Source organism: Ornithodoros turicata, chromosome 9, assembly GCF_037126465.1.
Source record: "Ornithodoros turicata isolate Travis chromosome 9, ASM3712646v1, whole genome shotgun sequence".
Taxonomy (NCBI): Eukaryota; Metazoa; Arthropoda; class Arachnida; order Ixodida; family Argasidae; genus Ornithodoros; species Ornithodoros turicata.
In genome coordinates, this window is record NC_088209.1 from 27,594,135 (window position 1) to 27,606,097 (window position 11,963).

Genomic DNA, 11,963 nt, shown 5'->3' on the forward strand with positions numbered 1-11,963 from the left:
AAAATTTTTATTTTTGTTTGTTTATTCGGGTGTCCTGCAGAAGGGGACCAAACCCCTGTCTAGGCAGGATCACAACAATTGCTCGATACAAAGGTCTTAACAGTAAGAGGATTTCATTAGCTCAACAACTTCCATCTCAACCTTCCTATCTCTGTATGCATTCTATATGTTACACAGTTTTGTTCCACTTAAAGCTGGCGACGGGGGTAAACAAAAGACTACAATCAGCACAATATAAAAACTGAAAAACCCAAAGTTAACTTTAAAGCTTCTACTTATTAAAAATTACATATTGTTGATCATCTCAACTAGCATATTAATAAGGCAAAAATGCTGATTAACTTCATCAACTGCTTAAAGTTTGAGATGAGCAAACCCTAGAAAAAAAAAACATTTTTTTTTATGTCTCGACATGAACGTATACCACTACATATTTAGAACTAATTAGTCATGTCTCTCTGTGGTGTAGCACGTTTCATTCATTGTGTCAGTATCTATTGCTGATGATGTTATAATCTGATACAAAGCTTTACATACCAGTGTTTAATATGGTGATAATATCAAATGAATTCATTAAATAACAAATTAGAAATACAATAAAATTGATGATCTGCTTGGTAGTTCAAGGGCATGACCCAATGCCCCTCATTACCAATGTTTGGATACGAAAACTCTTCTAAAAACACCTTTTTATCTAGTTTGGAATGCGATCTTGCTGCAGCTCCAGATAATGCATTGATATATATATGAATTTTCAGCTTAAGTAATTAATTTGGTAGCAAAATTGAGATCAGAAAATTACTACAGACAACAGAGTTTGAGAACATCTTTCCAAAAACCAGCTCTCATAAAATATGTTGCACCCAGAATTACATGACTAACAAATTTAAACTAAACTGCTAATTTAGTATTCAAACATTGAACTTCGGACTCAACAAGTTTGCAACAGCTTTGGAAGTATACTTTACCAGACAGAAACATGCAGTGCAAAATGAAGCCAGGTCGAATTATATTTTCTTGTGCATTGGTTTGAATACCCCAAAGGAAAAAAAAAAAGTTCATGGTTGAGAGTCTTGTGCTTGCTGTGTGCAAATTCTAGTTCAAAACCCCAACCAAACACTCACAAGAAAGCTCATGCACATTGCCACTTGGACACTGGAGTCCATTGGGTATCACACTGTGTGCACAACTAATATCCAGAGTGAAAATGCAACATATGATACTTAAAGTAGCACAGAAGTCATTTTTAACACCCTGTTTTCTTCCTATAAAATTGTTAAGTAGGCTAGTAAGATGCACCATGCGAAGTAATTCACACCACAGAGTCATAATTATCGCAGAAATTGAATTTAAAGTACGCTGCAAAAAGCGACCGTGCGCAACGGTGGTGAAGAGCAGTACCATCCTGTGATCTGCCTCGAACCTCGCGCTGACGCTATAAGGAGTACGCTCGCTGATTGGTCTAGAGAAATGTTGTCTGCTACTCCGCTGTCGTCTGCTACTCGGCTGCTCGGGGTTCTGAAAAAGCCTTTCTCCTGGCTCGGTAATGATTCGCCGCTCCTTCTGTCCCTAATTCTCCGGGAGAAGTGGCAAAACTGGTTTACGGCGGCAAAGGGACGAGGCGCTGACCCCCACCGACCGGCGAACCAGAACGCGTTCTCCTTATAACGTCATCGGTGACATGGCATCATACCTCCTCATCCTCGTTATACCTGGAGTGGCGAGTTAAGGGTGAACGCGCGGAGCCATGTTTATGTGTTTTTCTCTGGGAAACAAATTGCACACATGAAAACCTTTCGCGCTATTCAGTAAAATGACACACACTTTCATCAGACGTCTTAATCTGAAATTTTTTTGGATGGTCCTCTGTACTCCTTTAAAGATACAGTTGGTATAAGCTGTCACTCTGTCTATATCCTTTAGTAAGCATGTAAGTAATAAATGCCTTACGCATTAGGGATGCAGACGTTTTGTCTGCACTGAAATGGTAATGAGTTGGGTTCCGTTTCTTTGGAATCAACCAAAGAATCACTCAAAAGATACTGATATCATATCAAAGGAAAACACTCACCAATACACTTTTCGAGCTATGCGGAAGATCCAGAAAATTCCAATTTCTACAGCCCACAGCTGTGCTGTAGCACAGAGGGGGGGAGGTGTCCGAAGCGGCATGCAGAGGAGATTGCCGTAGCAAACTCCGTGCATGAGGATGTGAGCACTTGAGAGCAGACAGCATTACTACATGGAGGAAACACTAACTCCCGCCATGGCAACCTGTGAATACGAAGCAGGCGACAGTGATTCTCTATCACCTTATCGTTTGTTTTGCGATACGATTTTGGCACATCTATAATTTTGTTTGGGACACCTGCTATTGCAATGGCAGAAACAGAGGAAAGGCTAAGCAGAGGTTATTATTATCCCAAAGCACTTTGTGCCAGTTAACACACATGTATCTGCACCACAGATTCGCTTTGACGTAGGGGACAGCAGGGCTAACTTAGTAACTTAGTAACTTCAGAGCACTGCAAAATCTTGAGGTTATAGATATCAAGTAAACATAATATATCTTAGCATATTTCAATTTCACAGACCCACAAAGCTAATTCTAATTGACACGTTTTGCTGTAAGTGATACACACTCATGTTGTGAGCTGCACTGCACCATATTGCTGTGACACACGTATAAAGTGTTGTGTGCTTGTAACAATGGTGATGCACCTTAACCACTTGTAATAGATGCATACAGCATACAACAACAGTTGAAGTTCTGGTACTGACTAAAATGTCAAAGAAAACTGTAAGACATATTCAACAGGCAACCATATGTGCAAATTGGCCCCTACATAGACGTTGAACAGGTGGACCTCAAAGTAAAATCATACTCTGTGCGCCACATACGTCAGTGGGGTTTGGTTCTTCGATGTTTTTTCTCATAGATTTTTTTAAGTGATATCTAAGGATGCTGGTAATGAATTTTAAAACATCCTGTACATTATGGTGTATTACTATATGAAGTATCACACTATGCACATCTCAACTCCTGAAGGTCAAACACACTAACTACCTTCAAAGTCAACCATTACTTCTATCTAGAGACAGCTGAAGATGCCAACAAGGCCTCTTTTTTTTCTTTCTGTGTGTATGGGAACTGAGGAACGGTGTCGAATGAAACACTAAAAAACACGCTTTTCCTGTCTTTATGATTATAACGCAAGTTGCATTGGTGCTGTAGTGTACTGTCGATATAAAACTGACATAAGCATGAGTTAGCCAGATGAGTGAACATATCTCAGTATCAGTGTTTGTTCCACCAGGATACGTTGAACCTGTTTCCAGCTGTGTGTGTTGTGACTGTTTATGGATGTAAGTGTTGAACGTAGAACCACAATGAGGAACATACTACAGGGCCACTACGCACTAAAAGTATGCAACGTAACCTCCCGTAAGACTACTGTTTGTGATAGAACAGGTCTTGTATGACATCCATAGCTAAGTGTTCACGTCTGTCTCGGCATAGGGCGCTGGTGAGAAGACAGACGAACACAACGATGGTGCACCTGGAGACAGACACCTCCGGCCCAACACCGTCGCCATAGCAATGCGGTCCCCTAGCCCTTCGCGACGGGGCTCCCTGTCCCCACCAGGCAGTCGGTGCCCGACACCTCTGTTGCGGCGATCTCCATCACCACGCCGCGGTGGTGTGCCAGCAGGTTTCTCGGACGCTGTCAGCGATGTCGTCGACATTGTCAAGTATGAGACCAGCCGTCGCGGACGAGCTAGGGGTATGTAGGGATAGAGATGTATCTTTTGGAAGGTTCGGCGGAGCTTACGATTGGGGCTAGTTTGAAAGCTACACGCTGGAGGAAAACGAGCAATATTTACTGCTTGGCACGTGTAATTGTTGCGTCGCGTTGTCGACTGCTTCGAACCTAGAGACAATGGTCAGTCAACTCAATCAGCAGGAAAGAAAGTGTGATACAAAGAGCTCAAGCTTTCGGTTCTTTGTTTGACCTCAAGCTGTCAAGCCTAACATCTTTCGGCAGCAAATGCATGTCTATAACAATCTTCCAATCTGTTACCATGATGTATCTCACATACTGTTCCACAAGGCGCTCTCTTGTGTGCAGTATTTTTGACTACACATAACACCTGACCATGTTATTCTTTGCTACTAGCACTAGTCTAGCCTTTGAGTGACCTGTGCAGTCAACACTGTGGTACGTGCACTACTAGCAATGACTTCTGAAGAGTGCTTCCATTAATTAAAGTGGATGTGTCAGAATCCAGTTCTTGCCAACTTTTAAGAGTGACAGTCCATACAGTGGAAGAAGAGTACCTAGCTGACAGATTTAATTTTCTACCTCGCACACCGCTGCATGTGAACATAGTGCTGCCGCTTGAAAAGCAAGTGTAACGTTAAACGAAGTAGTGAGGTACAGAATACTTGGTACATAAAAAATGTAAATTAAGATGTACTGTAACACCCTTAATGTTTGCAAGCCTGTACTTTTCGTCAATTTTGCAAATTTTAAGGGCAGATGAAAATTTTGGGCAACAATTGACACTTCGAGAAGAATGCTGCCATCGCGAACTTTATTTTCATGCTTGTACAGCTTACTAGTAAGCATTTGGAATTCTTTGCAGCACAAGCTGTGAGATGACGATCTTATTATGTGTGGCAAGCAAATTTTTGTGTGTATTGCAATGCAAGCAACAATTTACCATCCAGATTTCATGAAACTTAGTGCTCTCAAATATGTGCCCTGTGTCCGGCTCTGAGGGTCGGGAAAATTGGGGTCACAAAATGAAAGGGTTTTACAGTATCCCATGTTAATGCTCTTTGGTTTATGAAAATCAATTGCTACACATGAAGTGTAACTTTTTTAAGCACCTGAAGTTAAGTCCCACTTTTTCTCTTTCTTTCTATTCTTCGTAAGAGTGACACCGCATGTGGAAACCGTATTCAGGACCGACATTCCATTTTCTTTGTAGAGCTATACCACACGTATAATTCTAATCCCCTTTGCATTTGCTTATCATAGTTGTCTCGCGACATAAATCCACGAATTATACCAGCGACCCGTGTATTCGCTACGCAGCACGACTTCACGGAGATGAATTTCCTTGGGCCGGCGAATCCCCGCTACGTGGCCGGTCCCCATCCCGCCGCCTGCCAGGTGCCTCCCGGGGCAGATCTCACGTTCCAGGAGGCAGTCGGTCGGGCTCCCCCAACGAGTACCACAGCAGCACGACGTGCCTGGGCCGGCGTTCGCGGAGTCCTTCTCCGAACCACAACCCGAGCACCACACACGGAGAGTACTACGGTACCACCCAGCTGGAACGGCGTTCCAGGTCCCCCAGCCCCGCCGCGTCTGCGCACAGCCTGCCTGCGCCCAGGCGACGTTTACCTGCAACGCCTGCCAAGCCGTCTACGCTACGACTCGACGTCCGATCCATGGAAGGAGGAATAAACTTCCCCAGTGTATCCCAGAGTCCTACAGTACCTGGCGCCAGGTCACCTGCCGCCATCAACTTCCCCAAGGTGAACGCGTCACCCACGCGCGCTTCGTCGTCTGCGACGGCGCGTCCGAAGGTGTACGCGGCGCCGAGGCAACTGCCCTCGCCGCTCCTGCCCAATGGGTACAAGCCGAGGCTGCTACGGAGGTACGCGTGGCCCCGCTTTCAGAGAAACTGGGGGTGGCTTAGGGGCTATAACTAGGGAGTGACTTTTTCGGGTTAAATGTCTTTCTCAGACTCGGGGGGGGTAAAAATCGGGCGCTATTTTTAAATCTGTAATTCGGGGAGAAATCGGGGGATAATTGAACCTTCGGGTGTTATCGGGTGTTTTTTGTTTCTCCTCTTGTCATTTCCTAATTCTCTTTTCTTTTTTTCTTTTTTTTTGCGGGATCGTGACCTCCCAGCGGTAATCCCCGAAGGCATAGACAGTGTTGACACACATGGGTGTATTGCTGGGAACGTAAATGACCCATACATGTGTTACACGTGGCGACCTTTGTTCGTCTTCAGTGGAAACGTGGAAAAGTGGAAACGTTCAGTGGAAACGGGGAGATATCGGGTTTAACCCAAATTGGTTGGAGGTCAGTTCGAGGGGGGGGGGGGGGAATAACCGGGCGGAATCGGGTTTAACCCGAAAAAGTCACTCCCTAGCTATAACTAAGGTTCCCATTTGTTTTTCTTTTTGCTAATAAAGACAAGAGGGAAAATCTACCCATAGTCATAGTGAAGACACAAGTTATCACAAAACTCTTCAGAATTATCCTACCATCATCATCATCACCCTTAGAATGACGCCAAATACATTAGAGTTTCCAATTACACCATTCGTTAGTTGCAAAAAGGTTATTTTCCCCCCGTCAATAAGAAAAACAGATACCTTCATAGTTTTGTATATGTTTTGTATCAGAGGTGTAGCGACAGTACTAGCGAATATGTTAATGCCACGCAACAGATTTTCCGTACTGCTTAAAATAAAAAGTTACGCACATTAGCAAAAATCATACAGGTGTCATCATACACATAGCATTAGCAAGAATCATACACATCCTCTAAAAGCCTGCCTTGTACCATGCCCATGCTAATATCGATGCAACAGCACATTTACCCTAAACCCCTACCCTAATACTTTGAATTTGTGTTTCCTATGACTGTACGTTTCTAGTCCCTCCAAAACTTCTCCGTGTAACTGGTTTTACTTTTATCGCCGAAAAGACGGCGTTGAGCTACATGGACGCAAAAATCCTTTTTTCCAGGACAGCGCGCCCATACCGCAGTGACACGGACGAGGACGACTGGTGCTAGCGAAGGCTTTTACCCGGGAGGTGACGCCGGCGACCGCACTTCCTCTCGGGTCGCGCCTTCCACCTAACACCCGCTCGACGACGCCCAAGTCTCAGTGACATGCAGCAACCTCTCCTTAGGAGACAGGACTCCTAAAAGATACAGTGCCATACCATGCTTGCGCGGGTGGTCAGCTGCCTTCCAGACGATATCAACAAAGCTACTGTGCTGTTGGTTGGGTGAACATTATGTCAGGTGGTGGCGTCAGATGAGATCCCCTCGCGCAGCTGGCACTCAGCATGTGCAAGCATTTATTTGTCCCAGGAATCGCATCACTTACGTCTCATACACAGCGTTCAACAAACACTACGATCATCAGAAGCGCCTCTGATCATTTCAACGGGGTCAAACTATATCACACTAGAACTTAGCAACCAGTCAAAACAAAAACACTTAGAAGCAAAACAACTGTGCCATTCAAGTCTGAAAGGGCGAACTGGAAAGGGGAGAAGGAAAAAAGAAAAGGATGCTGGACAATTTGGCAACTGAACGATGCAAACAACACGTAAATGTATATCACTTTGCAACTTTTTGGTTCGCACGCAAAGTAAACCCCCCTTTGCAAACATTACAGTGCCAACCTCCCATGAGAGATACATCTTTCATACGCTGACACCTTATCATCTCACAATTGCTATCAGCAGTTAGCAGCATGATTACGTATGCACTGCAATGAGATCTCTCTGGGACAGCTCTATGTCTTGCACATGGCAGGTGCCATGACAGTTGCTGCAACAAAAGTTGTGTGATTCAGCGCTGTGTGCGGCTGATACAGTGTGACGCTGAGGAACTTCTCGATATATGCTCTTTAAAATTTGATCGCTGCCATCACCAGCCTTCTTTGTAATGATTGCTGTGAAATGTGTGACTATGATGTGTGCTGTGTGTGCGACTTCCTGCGATTGATGACAAAGGCAACAAGGGTTTACAGGTCCATCTATACTAAATGCTTTGCAAATGCCGCCATGTGGCATCGTGGTCATTGTGGAGTTTTCTATCTATGCTTTCTGCTAGTTTTCTATCTATGCTGTTCTACCTGTTGTGAATGCTTAATGGATTAAGTTTGCTCCATTTCTAAAACAATCGGGATTTTTTTGAAAATAATTACAGAACAAGGGTGACTTCAAATAATCTTGTAACAGTCAGGGAGAGCCCTGAATATCCAGTAAAAGCATTTCCAAAAGCATCCAATACAGCGCCATACAAAAGTAATCCACGCTCTCAGTGAGGGTCCCTTTGAAGCTGCATGCAAAATCAAATTTGTGACAAAGCCAGTAAGTCTATAAAATGATACTGGAGAACCCCATGAAGGCATTGTTAAACAATATCAGAGAAGCATCAACAGCCTTCTTAACGTTTAATGCGGCAAATATTTCTTTACCAATCACCTCAAACAGGATCCACCCAACAGAGGCTTTGATTTGCACAACTTTCCCGATGACCCACTTGCTTGTGACGACTATGTGATACATTTGCGCACTCTTATCACCAACGTTATGTGCAGTTTCACACTGCTTGCATTCCCCTTCTGCCCTTGTGTCTGCGTCTGCCTGTTGATTATAGCACCTGATGGTTATGCTGCCTCCTCACCGATTCCTTCTGCCCCTTCGGTGCACTCCAATAAGGCTTCAAGACATATTTTCTGTCTCTCCCAAGAAAATTGTTCTGGTTGCATTACGGCCAGCTCAATGGCAAGGTAGCACGGCTCCAAGCACGTATCTTGCGCAGGTAAATTACGACAACATCGCACTACCTTTTCTGGAATCCCAAATTTAGGTCCCGCGATACAAACAAGCACCCAATTCTTTCATATTTGCATTGTCCATATCTTAAGCAGAGAAATAGAACAGCTACTCGCGTCATAGAAACTATAGCGCGAAAGCGATATTTGATATTGAATATGCTACGTACAAGTAGAGGTTAGCTTTGCTGCTACTCCTCTTTTTAACTATAAAACTGCCAGATCTGTAAGAAGTCTATCAGTCGACACGGCTGAAGAATTATATTAGTACGTTGCCCCCTTAATAGAATGTACAAGGACCCGAAGGAGGACAGCTGCTTTCCACAATACTTGTAATACCCGTAATACCCGTAAGGCTCACACTAGCTATATTTCATGGGCCAGGGATCTGTACAGCCACCACACCAATCGTCACTTATAGAAGTGCCTGCTTCTTTGGATTTTGCAACAGAAGCCTAAGTGAGAGCTATTTCCTTTGCCAGATGTTTTATGTTTTGCAGCACGTGTAAACTTCTTAGAAGCGAAAATTCATCGAGTTAACCCCGTTTGAAATCCAGTCACGTTCGATTTTCCTGGCCGCCCTTCGAAGCATTATCGTCATGCTGTATCTCCTGCTGTGGGATATCTAAGATAAATGCGCATGATAACTTCCGCACATGTACATACTTCGTCTCTGTGTTTGTAAATAACTTATCGAGGACGCTAATTGTTTTTGTATAAATACTTGAGCGTGGAGAGGTCTTTCAGTGACTCAGTATCATTACTGTTATCTTTTCTCTTTGCACTGACTTCTGACTTCATACTGCACCGCATTCTGCCAACGAGTTACACCTGTTATGCTGTTCCTGTTTCACTCATCTGCATTCTATGCAAAGCTTGTGCATGATTATGCCTATTGGTAGTCAGAGACATTTTTTTCTTTTTGAAAGAAAACTGACAAGAAGAACAATGCTTTCAAATGTAAGTTTATCTACCTGTTTGGCCAGATTGTAGAGCTGCAGTAACGCAACAAGGTTGGTGTTCTTTTACTTTGCAGTGAATGGTGACACAGTTTCTAAGCTTCAGTTTCCAACATAGAAGAGAATTCATTTTCCAACGTTTGACACATCTGACCAAGCAACAGCAACACGATTCTCAGTTTCGCTTCTGTTTCAGAAAGTTGTGGTATCTGTTTTCAAGGAAAAAGACAAACGCTTTTATGTCTCTGTTCTTCTTATTGCTGGCAACATAGCTCAGTTCCTAATGGTTTTATTTGTCATCACAACCATTCTCCGAAGAGCTCAAGCACCCAGGTTGCTTCGCATCATCAAGAAAATGAGGCACTTAATGATCGAATGCAACCGGCTGCTCCAAACTGGCTACAATCTACTATCTGCATTCTGGCCAAACATGTTGGAAAAACATCAGTCATTAGTTTCTTTCTTGACAGGAAAACGTCTTCGAATCTACATTGTATGATACAGCAAACAAATGTACCTAAGATCACCACTCTTAAAGCATGCTTAGGTTGCTTGTCGACATTACTACACTGTTTTTACTACGAATGCTTTGCCAGCATCGTCACGATCACCATACTGGAGCACCCTCTAGTGCTGTTTCGTTGCTCTGCATGTATTGTTTTTTCCCCTGGAGTTTGACGCCTTTGAGATAGGAAAGTGTGGCATATTTTGGTGTTCCACGATGGCGACCGAATTTGACGTAGAATGCAAGCTACCGTATACATGAGTATGTGTATAAGCAACACTGAATGGTGGCGTCTGTGGGTTTGTGCCTCACAGATAGAGAGAAAAAAAAAATATGAATTCATTTTGTACACATACACATGATGCATGTGGGTGTGCTTCTATACAAATCTATTTAAACTATCGTTGTTTGTTAATGTAACTAATGATCAATTCCTTTTCTAAGAATTAAAAAGTTCACCTTGAACTACAAGCCTTGTTTTGGTTCTAGCTCGGTACGTGCTTCAGAACAAGCGTTGTTTTGGTCCTAGCCCGGTACGTGCTTCAGAAAGTGTGTCATGTGCATGGGAGCAGCGATAAACATAGCCCCAACAGCGAACATTGGTATTCACTGCTCGCCCCCCAAGATATGTCGGAATATCCGGATCGCTTTATCATTAGATAGCGCTTTGTGATCACAGACGGTTAGCCAAGATACGTTTCGGTTCCCTGCTGATACCAGAGTAAGTCGCGATAGCGCAATGATAAACAAGTTGTAAACATTCATGCAACATTCAGTGTTTCGTTGCCCGCGCAGTTAAACCAGGCATGTGGCAGTGACATGCGTTTCAACGTTCAGTGAACCTGTGCACCGCACGTCCACTTGGCAATGAATTACGTCATATAGTTTGTTCTTTCATCGTACTCACGGTGGTCATAGTCCTTCTAGGGAGAAACCTACGATTCAAAAGTAATGTTCCATCCTTCCTTATTCATACTAGCCATATGTGTTGAAAAATAAGTGTTTCGACTTCCAAGAGTCAGCGTGGCATGCGACATGCTCCGTAGTAGACGTCTTTTATCATTCAACAACGGACTGCTTTGCGACCATTTAGAATGTTTGGGATAAACAGAACAGTACGAACACATACCTTTTCAGATTGTTTCCAACATAAAGAAACTCCAATGTCAGCGAAGATTGACGTTTGCAACTTGCAACAGCCGCCATCATTGTTGACTCTCACACGTGGTTGCGAGCCTGCGGAGCGCGAGGAAATTAAATGAAAATATGTGGGCCATGGAGGTGCGATATGTTATGTATGTACCTGAATTTCATCGACGCGAAATGGCGTAAGAGGACTGCGTATGATACTAATTAAGCATTTAACGTCAGACAAAGAAAGCTCGAAGATGAACGTTTAAAGGCAATCCGAAACTAGACACCGAGCGTCTGCAGACGAAAACATAATTGGTTCGCAAAAGCAATGGTGTTGTCAAAATTGAAACACCGCGAAATTGGAACAACCGCACCGATTATCTGGAAATAGATTTAAGGAAACGTTAGCGGGGGAGATATTAGGTTTAATATTACCGGTCTCCCTGCTGATGCAACGTTGGCTATCGTTAAACCGCATGGGAAATACGAGGGTAATTTTAAATTGCGCGTAATGGTTTGCGGATGTGGGTTAAATTACGAGCAGAACTGCAAGGAGTTGTGATGTAACGCTAGAGAGGATAACGCGCTGTGGTGGGGTTTGGCGTGAAAAAATAAGATCCACTGACTCGAATTAGAGGATAACTTTTTTATTCAAGCTGATCCTATAGCTGTTTGTTTCTTCGTTGCGTACACTGTTTTGCATATGCATAGTAACGGCTTATGAGTGCTGAAGTATTATATAATCCGTGCACTTTAGCCTGAG

The 11,963-nt window shown here is 43.5% G+C and overlaps 2 protein-coding genes and 1 long non-coding RNA gene across 17 annotated transcripts in view; 2 read left to right on the forward strand and 1 right to left on the reverse strand.

Annotated features, from left to right (window-relative positions):
- LOC135368485 (voltage-dependent calcium channel type A subunit alpha-1-like) overlaps positions 1-10,531 on the forward strand; it is a 96,747-nt gene extending 86,216 nt beyond the window's left edge. For 6 of the 7 annotated variants that reach the window (XM_064601815.1, XM_064601819.1, XM_064601818.1 and 3 more), the window contains 3 exons: positions 3,521-3,785; positions 5,103-5,667; positions 6,774-10,531. In XM_064601815.1, coding sequence (XP_064457885.1) covers positions 3,521-3,785; positions 5,103-5,667; positions 6,774-6,822 — 879 coding nt within the window. In that variant the 3' untranslated portion in view covers positions 6,823-10,531. Of the gene's footprint in view, positions 1-3,520; positions 3,786-5,102; positions 5,668-6,773 lie in introns of those variants that run through there. The other variant, XM_064601820.1, reaches the window with a different exon arrangement.
- LOC135368489 (uncharacterized) overlaps positions 1-11,293 on the reverse strand; it is an 81,365-nt gene extending 70,072 nt beyond the window's left edge. For 6 of the 8 annotated variants that reach the window (XR_010414794.1, XR_010414795.1, XR_010414790.1 and 3 more), the window contains exons 1-2: positions 11,196-11,289; positions 2,072-2,274 (exon numbers count right to left, since the gene is read on the reverse strand). This is a non-coding gene — a long non-coding RNA (uncharacterized LOC135368489). Of the gene's footprint in view, positions 1-2,071; positions 2,275-10,525; positions 10,613-11,195 lie in introns of those variants that run through there. The other 2 variants (XR_010414789.1, XR_010414793.1) reach the window with 2 other exon arrangements.
- Positions 10,868-11,963, forward strand: part of LOC135368487 (synaptotagmin-3-like) — a 53,301-nt gene continuing 52,205 nt past the window's right edge. The window contains exon 1 of one of the 2 annotated variants that reach the window (XM_064601824.1): positions 10,868-11,014. The gene's annotated coding sequence lies outside the window, so the exon portion shown is untranslated. The remainder of the gene's footprint in view (positions 11,015-11,963) is intronic. The other variant, XM_064601823.1, reaches the window with a different exon arrangement.